The following is a 16,640-nucleotide window of genomic DNA, read 5'->3' on the forward strand; positions in this document are numbered from 1 at the left end:
GACTTACAATTCAGTAAATATAGGAGCATTTTTTCATACTAACATAAACATCAATGCTAGCAAACACATCACCAAAAAAAAAAAGCAGTTCTAGCCATCACATTAAAGGTGGGTTAATCAAAGATTTGACCAAGCTAATTTTTCAGTTAATAATTTTGTATGATCCATGTATGAAGTACCCAAATGGCCCTTGGCAGAAAAAATAAGGCTCCTCAGATCTTCTCTAATGTGATTTGTCATGCTCTAAAATACTCATTGACTAACAAAACTGGTGCCCTATAGCAAATGAGTCTTCAATTACTTATGTTAAAAATCTTAAGGCTGGGAATATGGCCTAATGGTAGAGTGCTTGCTTCATATACAGGAAGCCCTGGGTTCAATTCCTCAGCACTACATATATTGAAAAAGCCAGAAGTGATGATGTGGCTCAAGGGGTAGAGTGATAGCCTTGAGCAAAAAAGAAGCCAGGGACAGACTGGCAAAAAAAAAAATCCTAGGCAAAAAATACATGCAATACTCTATTACTAATATTGAAAGCAATTACCACTTTTCCACAGAATAGTGACAGTGAACTGGAAAAACAGACTTTCTCATAACAGATGTGTCATGAAGAGGAAGTAACAAAAGAAGAAACTATATTTATTTGGATTCTCAATCCTCCACCCAACTTACTCCTTCAGTCCAACTCTCACTTCCTGTGAGTTGGGCCCCCACTAGCCCCTACATATACTGTGCTGAGTAGATAGTAAAAACCCCCACTGATCACCCAGCTAACCTCAAGACAAGGACTTGAGATGACCAAAAAAGACAAATTACCAAAATCAAGCCTGTCTTATCAGCTCCTAACATTAGGGAAAATATCCTCAGAGGTTACCTTTTTGATGTGAACAAACTGACGAATATCCATGTCATCGTCCTGGTGCTTAACATCAGGTCGAACGGTTTGCACAACCTGGCACACCAGTGACACAATGATGTCCCTCCAAGATGATGACAATGAGTCATTATGGAGCAACTGCTGGAGCAGTGCCATCATGTGGTTATGATTGGCTGAACTACAAAAATGTTACAAGAAAGTTGCATATTTAATATAGAATTCTACAACCCAAACAAGCATTTCAATGGCTATAGATCAATTGTATTCCTTCAATACATCTTCATCTTAGTTTTACATATAAATGAGACCCATGACTATTAGATTTCACCTTTTAATTTGCTCAAATGAAATCTTAACATATACATTTAAGTGAACATAATAGCTTACGCCAGTTTTATAAGACATTTATCTTTTTAGTAGTCATAGTACTTTTGACTTTATAAAAAGAATTATGTATTAGCCTAAGATACTAAAGACACAAAAATTTAAATTTAAAAGCTCATTGCCAGCCAAGCTCCAGTGGTTCACACCTCTAATCCTAGCTACTCAGGAGGCTGAGCTTAATCTGAGGATTGTGACTCAAAATTGGTCAGGAATAGAAGTCCATGAAACTCTTATCTTCAGTTAACCACCATAAAGCCAGAAGTAGAGCTCTGGCTCAAGTGGTAGAGTGTTAGCCTTGAGAAAAAGAAAAAAGAAAAACCTCAGGGACAATGCCCAGGCTCTGAGTTCAATCCCCAGGACTTAGTGCCTAAGTAAGTAAATAAAGAAATGGCTCATTTATCTTACAGCAATCTCTCCATCGCTTGTTTTTCCCCATTTTCCTCTCGTAAGAGCTCCAGGTTGTTATGATGCCAGCCCAAAGGTGTGAAAGGCAGCTCTTTGGATTTTTCTTCTACTCGACGATTAAATAGGGACTCTAAGTATAAGACAAAAAGTCATTATTTCATTAATCACATGCTATGCCATCTACTTACATGCTCAGAAATGAAAAATTCACCAATTATTGCTATAAAATGGCAACAGCACATAATACATAAAATATGTTACATAAATATGTAATACATAAGTGCATAAAAATAAATAAGGTACAAATATGTATGTATAAACATAGCTACATTTAAAATACATCTTTATAGCTCAATGGTAGAGCAATCACATAGTAAGTACAAAGCTATGGAATAATACCCAGCACCACACACACACACACACACACACACACACACACACACACACACACAAATTACAGAAATAATTGATTAAAGCTAAAATTTCAGACAAAACTTGAAAAAGTAACTTTACATAAACCAGATATTTGGAAGTAAATTAGAAACTCTGCCAAGTTATGAGATCGGTTGCAATTGGCCTCCCCTGTTTAACCTGCCCTACCTTCTCTCTTTTATTTGAAACTCTCAAAGCAAAGAAAGGACCCTCTATCCCTTTATTTGAGGATTAAACTGTGACAGCTGTGTATTAACTAGAACATCTTTACTCCACAGTAAGCAAAATAAGAAGGGGTACGAAAAAGCCTGTATTCTTCTTTTATCCCAAAGAAGTTGAATAACAAAGTTATTTCTTTATCCCTCTGCTACTTCTCTAACTATACAAATATAAGTTGCACCCTCAGGAGCTGAATATCTTCCTGTGAGCTTTTTGACAAACTTGCCAATCCTTGATAATATATACATATCAGTGCTTACTATTACAGTCATAGCGAGGAAAATATTAGCTATTTTATACTATAAAATTCAAATTCTACTTAAAATCTTTCACAATTACTTTTCAAATTAGAGACATTCTTCTCTCAAACCAAGTCCAAGTTTATATTATCTTTCAACACTATCAAAAGTGAGTAGACACCTTCAAAATTATTATGTAATACTAAAATAAGCAAACATACATTAAGCCTTTGTCTGTTGTAATCAATACGTTAGGACCCTCAAGAACAAAAGAGACAACCCCATGTACACATAGCTGTTCATAAAATTACCTTTGATGAAGGCATCGCTTATTGAGAGCTGTTGTCCTCCAGTGTCAGAAATCAAGTACTCTGCAAAGCAGGGAGAGAACAGATAGGAGGAAGAAAAGAGAACACATATGACTACAATATGCCACAGTAATTACAGAGAACACACCCACACAAACCAACAGTTTATTACTCTAAGCCTATCACTACCCAAGAAACTCAAGAAACTTCTTCATACTTGGATACATTTCATGCTAACCTTAACAGACTTGAATTAATAGTATAAGAGAACCATTAAATCATTCACCTTAATTCAAATGTCAGATAATCCTTAATAGATCATTCTCCCAAATGACAAGCATTCAGTTACCAGTGCTGTACAAGTTTATGAAAACTCAAATCTTTAGTAATGACAAGCCCATTCTACTGTACAATGACACAGTTTAACAAATAATGACTTTGTCTACACACAAAGTAACTCACAGAGAAACCACCTAAGAAAACAATGTTTTTAGTTTTACAGAATTTAAGTTCATATAAAATTCACATAACACTGACAAAAAAAGATCAGGTTTTAAAGCTTTGAATTAGTGTTTTCAAAACTTCTAACCAAACACCGCCAACAAGTTTTGGTAAAAGTTAACTACTATATACGCCAGCTTTCAAAATATTAAATGCTTTTCTTACAAGTGAAACTTATTCTTTACTTCCTCCTTGAACTTTTCTCTTGGGAGGTGAGCCAACATAGCTTAAATGGGGTCCTGGTTTTTTCTACTATGCAAATTAAACCACAACACCATTTTTTTTTTTTTGAGGCAGTCTCACCAGGTAGCCTAGACAGGCTTCCAAGTCTTTATCTTCCTGCCTCCCAACTGCTGGGATGACAGGTGACCACAATATAATTTAACTCCTTCAAGATAAAAATTATCCATAAGATTTTTTCCAAGCTCATTTATACATAAATGTGCTTTAAAATCAAATGTATTCAATATTCAACCTAAGCCAACACACTCATCTCTCAAAAGCAGAGGAAATATTTAGAATATGCAATTGGACCATGTAAAAAAATAGAAACAACCAAGTATACAGATAAGATCAATACTAGGCCTTATTTCTACGCTTGCCCCAAAGAAATGTAGTTCAACTAATTATTATTCTTTTACACAAGCATTATTTCTTCCATCAAAACTTAGATTACAGAAATTCATTTTTCCTTATTAGAAAAAAATCTTCAAACATACCCAAGAAAATGTATTCAAACATATTTCAGAAATATTGTATATTTTCTACTAGATTCAATAACTTTTAAGGATTTGCTCTATCTGTTTTCTCTCCACATATACATTTATCTATTTCCTGACTACCTAAAGTTATACACATCAGAACACTTCACCCCCCAATATTTCATCATACAGTTTTTTTAAATAACTTCATTCTTTACAGTCACCATATCATTCACATCCTTTAAAACTGACATCTTAATATCACAAATTAAAAGTTATTCAGGGCTGGGGATATAGCCTAGTGGCAAGAGTGCCTGCCTCAGATACACGAGGCCCTAGGTTCAATTCCCCAGCACCACATATACAGAAAACGGCCAGAAGCGGCGCTGTGGCTCAAGTGGCAGAGTGCTAGCCTTGAGCGGGAAGAAGCCAGGGACAGTGCTCAGGCCCTGAGTCCAAGGCCCAGGACTGGCCAAAAAAAAAAAAAAAGTTATTCAACTGTTAAATGTCCTTCAAAAAGCTTTTCTCTTCCATCAGACTTCACAAAGTTCATACATGTCAATTTGGTTGTCTCTCTGTTCTCTTCTAATCTACAACAGATCTCCTAACTTTTTCCTTTAAATGGTGGTGAATTTTGAAGAACACAAGCCAAATGACCAGTGAAACACACTCTGGATCTAAACAACTGTTTCTTCACGGTATATTGAAACTGCTCTCCTATACAGTTTTTTCCTGCACAGAGAAAATTAGATCTTCAGGCTTACAGAAGCCCTGATTTTCACTTTCTCTTTCAGTACTACTCGCCCAACTTTCCAAGAATGGTGAAGAACCCTGCCTGCAATATATAACAAAATATATTTTAATTGTATAAGCCTCCAAGGCCAATAGTAAAATATGAACCAAAAAATCATATTTAATTTAAGAAATTTCTAAAAAATAAGAGGCTTATAAAATTGTTAACAGTTTATTTGGGAGGTGAAGGATACTGGGGTTTTAACTCAGGGCCTCAGGCTTACTAGACAGATACTCTATTAGTACAGCCACACCTCCAGCCCCTTTTTTGTGCTTGTTATTTTTGGAGACAGGGTTTCACTTTCCACCAAAGTGCAGACATGAGTCACAATCCGCCTACCTTAAGATTCCTGCAGTAACTAGGATAATAGGCATGTGCTACCATGCTCACCCTCAGTTAACAAAAGACTTTTCAAGTTTTTCTGCATGAGCTGGCCTGCAACTTCTACCGTCCTAATTTCAGCCTCCTAACAAGCCACCAGCATCTGGCTGAGTAGTTTGTTCTTTAAAGAAAAAAAAAAAGCACAGGCATACCAACAAATTTCATAAATCTATATTTCCTCAGCCATAAAAGGCACAGGATAAACCATAAGAAAATACTTATTAAGTACTATCTTTCATTTTAATGGAAAGATAAAAGACAGCTATTCCCATTTGTATTTATTTAACAGGAATGAAAACTTTATGGTCCATGTTCATCTTCTGTACAACACAGAGCAAAATATTATATTTCAACTTTGTAAGAGAAATGGAAAAAGTAATTAATTCTTTAGGATACTAAAACTTAGAGCCAGGTGCCTGTTACTCACACCTGTAATCCTAGCTACTCAGGAGGCTGAGATCTGAGAATCATGGTGTAAAGCCAGCCTGGGCCAAAATGTCAGAAGTAGATCTCTGGCTCATATTGCAAAGTGCTAGTCTTGAGTGAAAGAAGCTCAAGGACAGCAGCCAGACCCTGAGTTTGTCAAGCCCCAGGACTAGCACAAAAGAAAGAAAGGGAGGGAAGGGAGGGAGGAAAGGAGGGATGGAGAAAGGAAAGGACGGAGAGAGGGAGGAAAGAAGGGAGAGAAAGCAAGGAAGGAAGGAAGAAAACTAGTGAGAAAGAATTGTGAAAGCTAAATCTATGTCCTAAGGGAACTTCAAAGTCCTCAAATCATAGACTATCAAGAAATGACCACAGGTCCCCCTTATTATTAGACCTTCTGATTGAATTCTGGAACTTTCTCTATTATAATTTTTTGTTCTAAATCAAGATTTTCCATTTCTCATATTTGGAATTAAAAGGAAATTTAGAAGACACTAAGTACACCCAGTCACTCATCCCATGTGGCATCTGTCTAATAACCCTGACAGATGTGTACATTCAAGGACACATCAATGCCTGGACATGTGAATGCACAGTGGCATATATCACTACTCCTAACTTACCGGACCTAAGTTTTCCTTTAGTCAGATACAAAATAAATATAATTTCTTTCGGAGACTCTTTAGAAACTTAAAGGCAACAAACATGAAGCCTTCATTTCCCCACTTTCAACATATAAACCCTTTAGTCCTAATTTAGCAACATTTTCAACTGTCTCAGGATTCTGGTAGCCTAGCTCTCTATTCATAGATAGAACTGAACAAAAACTTTAAATTGGGCCCTCATTCTAGCCATCAGACCATTGCTAAAGAAATATCACTGTATTCAACCAAGGAAGGGAAAGTTTTATGCAACATTTTCATCAAATGAATCACTCAAAGTGGTTTCCTCCAGAATATTAATAGTAAACATTTTAAGCCTTGTTCTTAGTCTATTAAGAAAATAAGGTATTTAAAATTTCATTTCTGGGCTGGGGATATGGCCTAGTGGCAAGAGTGCTTGCCTTGTAAAGTTTCATTTCTTTAAGCCAATCTTTCTAGTTTGTAATGATTTAGTAAATTTAATGATTTGTAGATCTGAAGAACACTAAAAGTATAGACCTTAAAAAGTGTTGGGGGGGAAGTGTTGAGTAATATTGGATATGCCCAGACCCCCCCACACAAAAAAAACCTCTGTATCACATAACTTAGGAGCACCTGTTTCCTCTTGATATCAGATTGATCCTGAACTTTCAATATGGGGCACAAACTTTTGACATGAGCTACAAGTCCATGTGTTAGTAACTGCTGAGCTCTTTACTCACCCAACACACTATGCTCTTTGTGTGACTTTTCATACCAAAAAAAAAAAAAAAAAAAGCTTTGTATGACTGTTACATGCTACAGCCTATAGGGCATAAAGGGAACAGAGAGGAAATTTCAGATAGCCGAAAATATGGGTTTTTTTAGTTCAATTACAAATCATGACAACTGCAGTGTATAATGATAAGATGTTAAATATTCCAGAACTGATAAGAAATCAGATTTCAAAAGCTATCCCCATATAGAAATGGTAAATTATTTGAGATGACAGATATGTTAACTAGCTCCATTAAAGCATTTTATTGTATGTATGTCATAACAACACTTTGTGTCCTATAAAAATAATTTAGTAATTTACAATTTTTTGTTTGTTTTTTGTAATTTTTTGTTTTTATACCAGTACTGAAACCTGAACTCCAGACCTCTAAACTTTCAGTTGGCCTTTTTGCTCACAGTTGCTGCTCCATCCCTTGAGCTGTTCTTCCACTCCAGCGTTTTGCTAGTTAATTGGAGATAAAAGTCTCATGGATTTGACTGCTTGGGCTGGCTTTGAACTGAGATACTCAGAACTTAGCCTCTAGAGTAGCTAGGGTTACAAGCATGAGCACTGGCACTCAGCTGTGAAGTATTATAAAGAGCATCAATTTGAAGTTATGATTTAAAATGGTCTGTTTAAAGTTCAAATCTTTATCAGCTCTAGCAAACTGTTCATTTTGTGTGTAGATAAATTATTGTACTAAGAATCCCCAGATCACAGACCTTAGCCTCCTGAGTAGCAATTTTTAAAGAGCTCATACAAACTCCAGAACCTATGCTTCTAACAAATAATGACCATTTCCTTTACTAATTAACATTTCAAATACAAAATGGTCATATTTTCCTGATCTACTAATATATCATCTTAAGACAGAAATAGCTGTTGGAAAATTATTTATTTCAGTTAACTAGTGCGGTGCCCAATCACCACTAATCCTTATCTAGACATCACAGTATGCACTGTTAGTTAAATGTTCTCTAGTTCTGTCACCTTCCAATGCCACAAGAAGCCACCTTCAAAAAAAATGTTAACACATCTATCACGAAAGTCATCTAAGAGACTCACAACTTTACACAATTCTTCAAAGATACCAAACGCTGAGTCCATGATCACAGACCCAAATTCTTTCAATAATCTGACATATTACTTGGCTAAACATGGTATTCTCTATAGCTCTTCACACACTTTGACTTCACTTTTCTCTTACAATGTATATTCTTTCCTAGTAAATTTTATCTTGACAAAGAAATACATCAGTTTCCCTGAATAACTTCCCTTAAATTTTCTCTTTCCATGGTAATTTTAATCTGTTCTCAAAAATCCTTAGTATTTTCTCCAACTTTCAGTGCAGTATGGACTTCTGCTATCCTGTCCTTTTTCATACAAGTGCTAGCACCTCTTTCAGACTGATCATCTTCTTCAGGTGTCTGCTCATGACTTTTACAATCTTTTTAAATGTTTAAAATCAGAGAGGTTCTAGAGGAATCATGCTATCATGATGCAACTATCATGATTTTTCAATTTCTACTATAGATGCTTCACCTCTCATTTTCTCTAGAGATCTAATTTACCCTTTTTTTAATTTCAGATTTCATTTGCTTTGATGCTTATTTTCCTTGCCGAGCGGAAAGGAGAGGGATATGTGCCTTCGCTCAAGTTGTTCTTCCCTATAAAAATGTCATACTGAAGCTTCCTATTTCATTCTTCAATCAATATCTTAAAACAGGCTTTGTAATATAAATGTGGGACCTGTATTTAACAGTCCATCCTTTGCCATTATGAATTCTGACAGATCACTTATTCAAGATTTTCAAAACTTAATGTTTTCTAAAAGGTCAAGATCATTAGCAAGTCACAATATATTTTTCACTCTACTTTGAACAAAATGAAACTGTCAACAGGAATGTCCAAAGAACAGACTGTTTTCTGCCATGATACATACTGCCTTTGACTGCTATCTGTACATTTATATTAAAAGACATCATAACATCTTCCAAATAATCACAGATAACAGTCAACTGTCAACAGTGTCATATCTAGTTCCCTATCCTTCATACTCACCCAAATGTTCTCTGTCATTTTCCGGTTTCTGTTTTTAGGATTCCTACAAAGATGTGTGACTGATATGTACCTTACTTATGGTTTATTGTGAATCATATCTCTTCCTATATTCTTTCTACATTTCTTACTTTTAAGTAAGATACACCTTTGTATTATAATTCTTAACATGGTCTTTTACCATATCTTGGTGAAAGCTTATACTGATATGAGAAAATTACTGAGGAAATGTAAGCAGGTTTCAAATTATTTTAATGTAGAGCTTTCAATTCAAAATCTCTTTTTCTAACTAAAAACAGCAAAGAATAAGGAAGGCATTTCAGATCTAAATGAAAAGACAATTCAACTTAGAAGGTTAAATGTTTAACACTCAAACTCTAGAGAAATCATGAACTTAAAATCTTTATAGTGTTTTTCTCAGTTATTATGACACAATGAACTTCCATCATTATTTATTTACTGACTCATGTTTTATTTACCCTTCACCTAAGGTCATATTCGGGCTATAATTTAAATTGGCTCCTAATTGTATCTAGCAATGTAAACCAAATCATCCATATTTTTAAAAGGTCTTTTACTTCTTATAGGCTGTTATGTTAGATGTTAGAAATGGTTACCTTATTTTTCATTTTACATTAAGTAATTTAAAATGTACCATTATTATCTATGAGTTGGTGAAGTAACATGTAAGATCTCTATGAATAATTCATGTTTTATTAATTAGAGAAGAACTTTTAGTACATAAATATATAATAGATTTTTTAATTGTTGTGTGAAGACATTTTGAAATGTGGGAATACTTTTCCCCCAATCTAAGCTCAAGCATCTGAAAAAGCTTAGAGAAATACTGTTACTGCAAAATAGCACAGGCAACTAGGCTTTAAAATGTTATATGCCAAAAGAGGAAAGAATAGAGCAGAACATCCATGTTATGAATGCAAAGAAATGCCACCTTGGAAGTTGCACATTATGGGAAAAGCAATCAAATGTAGTTCATTTTAAAGACTACACGCTTTAAATTGGGTATGGTGGTATTGAGGGAGGAAAAGAAATAAAAAGAATCAACCAACAACAACAACCAAAAAAAAAGGTGTGGGGAGGAAGTGCTGGGAAAATGAGAAAGGGTGGAATAAAACCCAGTCCAAATCCCCTTGGGTATATTGGACAGAGGAAGCCAGCAGGACAGGCTGCCACAAGACCCTATGGCCCAAGCTCTCCTGCCTGTTTGGATACCAAAGGGTGACTACCTCCTACCTTTTTGGTCAGCAGGGTGAGGGGGCACATGTGGGTACTTGGAGGGCTTCTTGATATGGAAGTTCACGTTGTCCAGCTCCACGTTCAGGCTGATAGAAGCGGCTGAGTCACTGTCCACTGTGGACTGGAAACTGCTGACTGAGGTGCGCTTGCTAGGACTGGCAGAATCTTTTAATGTTGGAAAGGGGAAAGAAATATAGGGAGAGGAGGGGAGTAAAAATGGGTTTCATCAGGGTGTTGGAGGAAAGGAGAAAAATGGTTTTTTAATATACAAGCCCAATGTGCAATACCAAAATGGATACAGTATTTTCATGTATCTCTGTGTAGACTTAATAAAATTGAGCAAATTATAATATAAAAATCAAAATTTTAATGAAGAAATGTATTGGAGGTTCTGCAGAGAGAAAGTCTGGTATCATAGTGAAGAGGTGAGAAAGTTGTCTGCTGCGATATGATTAGCTCAGAGTTATTTTTAAGCTGCTGCAAACTACACACTACGGCAAAATCTAGAAACATCAGTTGCCTACCAAGTTGGTTTCTTTAGAAAATACTGTATCTAAAACAAGGATTGCTATCAAGACGTTTACATTTAGCAAGAGCCACAAATCACAAAACGTAATTCAACTAAACAAGATATTGTTTTATCATACAAATACAGTAATCATCCCCAGTAATGATCCGTAAAACTAAAATGTTAAAAAGTCAAACTCACTAGCCAAATTATCATCACCTTCTTCAGCTATCTGTTCTGTGTCGCTGTCATCGAACTTTATGTCTTTAAACCAAGATGGCTCAGAATGTCCTTCCACAGAGTTCACCGAGTCACTGTCCGGAGAAGGCGTCTCAGAAAATTCTGTACTCTGAAAGGATCACAGCAGCATCAAGCAACTGATTTTCAATGTTGAAGGTGTCACATTACAAATAAAGTGAAACATAGCATTTCTACAAATGAACCAACAGAATATGCTTATACTTTAAAATAATAATACTATGGGAGGAGATAGGAGGCTCTCAGTTCAAGGCCAACCCAAGGAGCCACTTAGGAAGATCCTCCTCTCAAAAACTAAGCTGGATGACAGTATATGCCTCCAATTCCAACTAAAAGGAAGGCTGGAGGTAGAAGAATGGTGGTGCAATCAACCCTGGGTAAAACCACAAAGATCTATCATAAAAACTATCAAAAGCAAGCCAGCACTGGTGGCTCATGCTTGTGATTCTAGCTAGTTGGGAGGCTGTTATCTGGAGATTGTGGTTCAAAGCTAACCCAGACAGAAAAGTCCATGAAACTCTTATCCCCAATTAACCACCAAAAAACTAGAAGAGGAGCTGTGGCTCAAGGGGCAGAATACCAGTATTGAAGGAAAAGGCCAAGTGAGAGCACAGGCCTTGTGTTCTAGTGTATAATCATACACACATACATACATACACACACACATACACACACACACAAACACACACACACACACACAAAAAAAACGTATAGCAAAAAAGGCTGGGCTGGGGATATAGCCTAGTGGCAAGAGTGCCTGCCTCGGATACACGAGGCCCTAGGTTCGATTCCCCAGCACCACATATACAGAAAACGGCCAGAAGCGGCGCTGTGGCTCAAGTGGTAGAGTGCTAGCCTTGAGCGGGAAGAAGCCAGGGACAGTGCTCAGGCCCTGAGTCCAAGGCCCACGACTGGCCAAAAAAAAAAAAAAAAAAAAAAAAAAAAAAAAAAAAAAGGCTGAGAATGTGGCTCAAATAGCAAAGTGTAAATACAGGCCTCAGTACTGCCAAAAATTAACAAAAACTAATCTATACAACCATGTCATACTGATAATTCTAAAAAATGTGATTTTCTTTAATGAGAAGACTTAAGTAACATAAATATATCTTTGCTATACATTGTTTACAGTTTCATCTTTTAATCCTGGATGATGACAGCAAAGAGTTTATTCTAACCTTCACCTAGTTCTAAAATTTATCCTGAAATACATCTGTCAGATATTTTTTTAATTACACCAAACCAGTCTTTGGGTGATTTGTATGTTCTAATTCTTGTGTTTTCAATTTTAATTCACAAAGCTGTATGCAAATACACACACAGTACTTTTTTATACCCAAGAGTGAAAGGGTGTATTTTTTAAGTCCTACCTTTAAGTAATTTCCACTTCAATAAAGTTAAAGGCTATTCATCATTTTTCCAGTGACAGTAAAAATCTATTTCCATAGTTAACATTAAATTCTTCAATCACCTTATTATGCCTACACTTCATTCTTAGTTCTAAAATTAGTCATGATATAACTGAAAACTATGACAATGGTCAATGACAAGTAAGTATAATACAACAAAAAACAATATCAAATAAAGCATTTAATCCTAATCGGAGGATTTCATTATTAATTAAAACACATTTAAAAAGAAAAGGACAACTGGACATTGATGGCTCACACCTGTAATCCTAGCTACTTAGGAGGCTGAGATCTGAGGATTGAAGTTTGAAGTCAGTCTAGGCAGAACAGTTCAAAACATTCTTATCTCCAATTAACCAAAGGAATGGCTCAAGTGGTAGAGTCAGCTGTGGGGAATAGGAGAGAGGAGAGAGAAAGGGAAAAGGGGGAAGAAAGGAGAGGAAGCAGAGAGGGTAGAGAATGGGAAGTAGCCTTAGAACTGAGATGGGAATATAGTTGTAACTTGGTGATAGAACCATTGCCTAGCATATGCAAGACCCTTGGCTTGTTCCCAAGCACTGCAAAAGAGAAAAAAGTTTTAACTGTCTTCTAGCAACAGGAAAAAGCATTCTAGAAAAAAAGTATCTTTGGGTAACTCAACTACTTTTTATTCTTACTGATGAAGAATTTAAAACGAGCTTGTTATATTTTCATTAGGAATAAACACTGAGAATTACCTGCAGTGGCCTGTACAATGCATATTCGTCCCTGAAAAGCTGGTCATGATGACTAACACAATCCAACCAACGTCCGTCAACCATTGCTTGTCCAATTGCTATAGCCTGTGCCCTGAAAAAAAGACCAAAACAAATGAAATGCCTTAAAAATCAATCTGAATAGTTTTATAGGTTCACCATAAGACACTACCTAAAAGTCCCTAGGTACCATAGTAAAAGGAGGCCCTTTTGCCAACATGCTCCTAACTAAACCTAATTTTAATCACAACAAGCATTCATTGAGTACATAATACATACACATCCCCTTCCTTAATAGAGGTTTAAAATGCTGAGATCAGCAAGACTCCCACACTAAAAGCTTACAGTCTTAATGAGAAGATAATACCAAATATTATAAATATGTGTATATATAGTTTGTATAAATACGTGAACAAAATAAGACATTTAACATTATGTTACAATTTAGAGAACACCTAAGCAACTATCTTATGCCCACAGCTTATTCACAGTACCAAGACTTTCCCTAAACTTGAAACTAAGTTCTTCAATTTCAAAGTGACTAAAGGCTCAAAGCTGAAAAGAGATACAATCAAAATTGGAAAAGCTTAAAACTTTTATTTCTGGTTATATTATTTTCTTTAGTTACTTATTTCCCATGAGGAAACAAAGCCATTCATGTACAGGTAGAGAAGAAAGGGGATATGGTGACTTTTAAAAAGGAAACAAACCCTTTGTTACTCCTTTTTTTACAGATGGTTTGTGAGACTGCCAGTGCTTCAAACATGCCTTAGCACCTAATTCTCAACACAGTTTGTCAAGTCTTGATTAGAGAACAGAAGCAAGAAAAACTTTTGCCTTTTAGTCTTTTATCTACATTCTCCCATTCTTCTTTGAATATGGTAAATTGTGACTCCAATTTGGCTCTTTGCAACTATTCTCTAAGGATTAAAACCCAAGTATAATAAGGAGGTTAATTAGTTTCCCAAACCATCAAGCACATAAAACAAACAGTACTCTAGCTAACAAATAAATATGTTACCCTTAAGTCTTCAAGCATATACGCTCATTAAAAACAAATTACTAAATAACTTCAAAAGCTCTTTTTTTAGATCACAATACCTTGTGGCTATGTGTCCATTCCGGATTAGCCAGTTGACTAACTCCTTCCCTACTATGCAGTTAGGATGTGTCCGCAGCCAGTAGCGGTGATCCTGAAACTCCATTCCACTGCTGTGATGGCAGATTTTTTTCCAGAGATCCTTTAACTGAACGCTGTCCTGCAATCACATTACGAGCAAATAATTACCCCTCAGAAAGATGCTATACACATTTTCAGATACTTTCCTGAGATTTTGAGATTCCTAAAAGAAAGAAAGAAAGAAGACCTCCCATGAATTACTTTCAGTTAAAAAAAACACCTGTCAATGTTGCTCAGCAACTATAGACTCAAATCAAAACTTGTAAGGGAAGACTGAATTATTTGCCTTCTACTGGGTAGTCTCAATAACTTTACATTCTTATTGCCAATAGACTTAACTCTCCCAACTAATAAAATCTTGTTCAGACCATGAAAAATGCTATGTATATTTACATGCCTTTCTTACACCTTAAAAAAAAATTCACTTTCCTTACAGCCTATCCAAATGTGTTCCATTCTCTGTTCCATTCCTGTCTCCCTCACTAACTAATGATCATTCGGTATGGCATATGGTTATTCCATTTGACCCTCATTTCTTCTTTTACAACTAAGGACCTCTTCAATGATCTATCTGGCTTAAGTCTTTGAATTGTAACATGAAATCGGAAGCTATTTTTTTCCAATTCTTTGAGTAACCCTTAGGGTAAGACACACTAGTTTTTTTTGGTTTTTGTTTTGTTTTGTTTTGTTTTTGCAGCGAAAGTATTTACATTTATTTCACATAGGCAGTTTACACACTTATTATTGAACAAAACTGGAATGCAAACAAATATACAAATGCAATAATAAGCATAATCAAATAAAATAACTTGCACTGTGTTATAAGCATATTAATGGACTTGGTGAGAGAAAAACTTGGTGATGGAAATAGACTGCAGCCCATGACATTTTTCTTTTCTTTTTTTTTTTAATCAAAAGAAAATGCTCAGTAGCACCATAATGGTAGTACCTAAACTTAGAAAGAACATTTTAACTGCTATTATTGAGATTAACCTGCTTTATTTAAGTGACCTATACAGGAAGTTTACAACACAGGCAGTATTTTGGCCAACTTCTGCTTTTGTCAGCTAAACATCTTCCATAAGCAAAAGCAAAAGGAACTCAAGCCAACCATACATAGACCTTTTGCACTCAGCAGAGGTGAGCTCTGCATGGTCCTTTGAGTTTATGGTTGGAAAAGATACACGTGTGTTTAAAACTGAGGTTACATTAAGTTATTTACTAAAGCCTGAGTGTAAGACACACTAGTTTACATACAAAAACACTGAGGAAGTTAACAACTCATTATCTTAAACAGGAATTAAATGTCTGAGTTTTCCATGTGTGTAAGAAACATATTTCAAAATTAAACAAGCTGAGACCCAACTAAAAGTTAAGCTCTCTTATTATACAGACAACTAATGATCTTGCCAAATGAAAGGTTTAAAGAAAATATTAATGGAATGAGTGCAAATGGAACATATGACTAATTTCTCAAGTAATCCAAGTAAAAAAATAAGCTACTTATTTGTTTTTCTGTTTCCTTCCTTTCTTTCTTCCCTTTCCTTTCCCTTCCCTCCCCCTTCCCACTTTTCCCCTCCTCTGCTCTTCCCTCTTCCTCTTCCCCTTCTTTCTCCTCCCTTCCCCTTCTCCCTTCCTTTTCCCTCCCTCTATTCCTTCCTTCAACAGTCTTACTATGTAGCCCAAGGCTGGCCTTAATATTTCAGTCTCCTGTCTTAGTTTAAAAGTGCTGAGATTATATGTATGCACCATCATACCCAGCTATTTCATTTATGTTTCTTTAACAAAGGGAGAAAGGGAGGAAGGAAAAAAGGGACCAATGAAGTAGTTTATCAACAAAACTAGTTATAGGTCAGAAATACTAGATTGGTACCAAAAGAATTTTGCGTTCATCCTCTGTGGTCTCTGTCCTAACATATGTTCGGTTAGCCTGGGGACTGACAGATGTCTCATATGAGGGTACCATAGGAGAACCAGATCGATCCAGTGACAAGTTAGTAATGCTGGCTGATCTGGAAATAAAAACAAAAAGTAAAAATCACAATTATAAATTCTTCACCAGTAAATAGTTACAGTGGAAATTCATGCTTCAGTAAATACTCCTTGCCAATGTTCTGATAAATATATTACTGCTTTGGAAAACTGGGAGGAGACAGTGAGAATCTCTCTGCATTACAT

At 35.8% G+C, this 16,640-nt stretch overlaps 1 protein-coding gene across 1 annotated transcript in view; it reads right to left on the reverse strand.

Moving 5' to 3' along the window:
- Pikfyve (phosphoinositide kinase, FYVE-type zinc finger containing) overlaps positions 1-16,640 on the reverse strand; it is a 73,375-nt gene that overhangs the window by 39,653 nt on the left and 17,082 nt on the right. Inside the window, 8 exon segments of the mRNA XM_048344857.1 lie at positions 875-1,055; positions 1,667-1,796; positions 2,868-2,927; positions 10,374-10,541; positions 11,086-11,233; positions 13,265-13,376; positions 14,384-14,541; positions 16,336-16,474. Of these exon segments, the coding sequence (XP_048200814.1) occupies positions 875-1,055; positions 1,667-1,796; positions 2,868-2,927; positions 10,374-10,541; positions 11,086-11,233; positions 13,265-13,376; positions 14,384-14,541; positions 16,336-16,474 (1,096 nt within the window).

The sequence above is a fragment of the Perognathus longimembris genome, chromosome 4 (assembly GCF_023159225.1).
Source record: "Perognathus longimembris pacificus isolate PPM17 chromosome 4, ASM2315922v1, whole genome shotgun sequence".
NCBI lineage: Eukaryota > Metazoa > Chordata > Mammalia > Rodentia > Heteromyidae > Perognathus > Perognathus longimembris.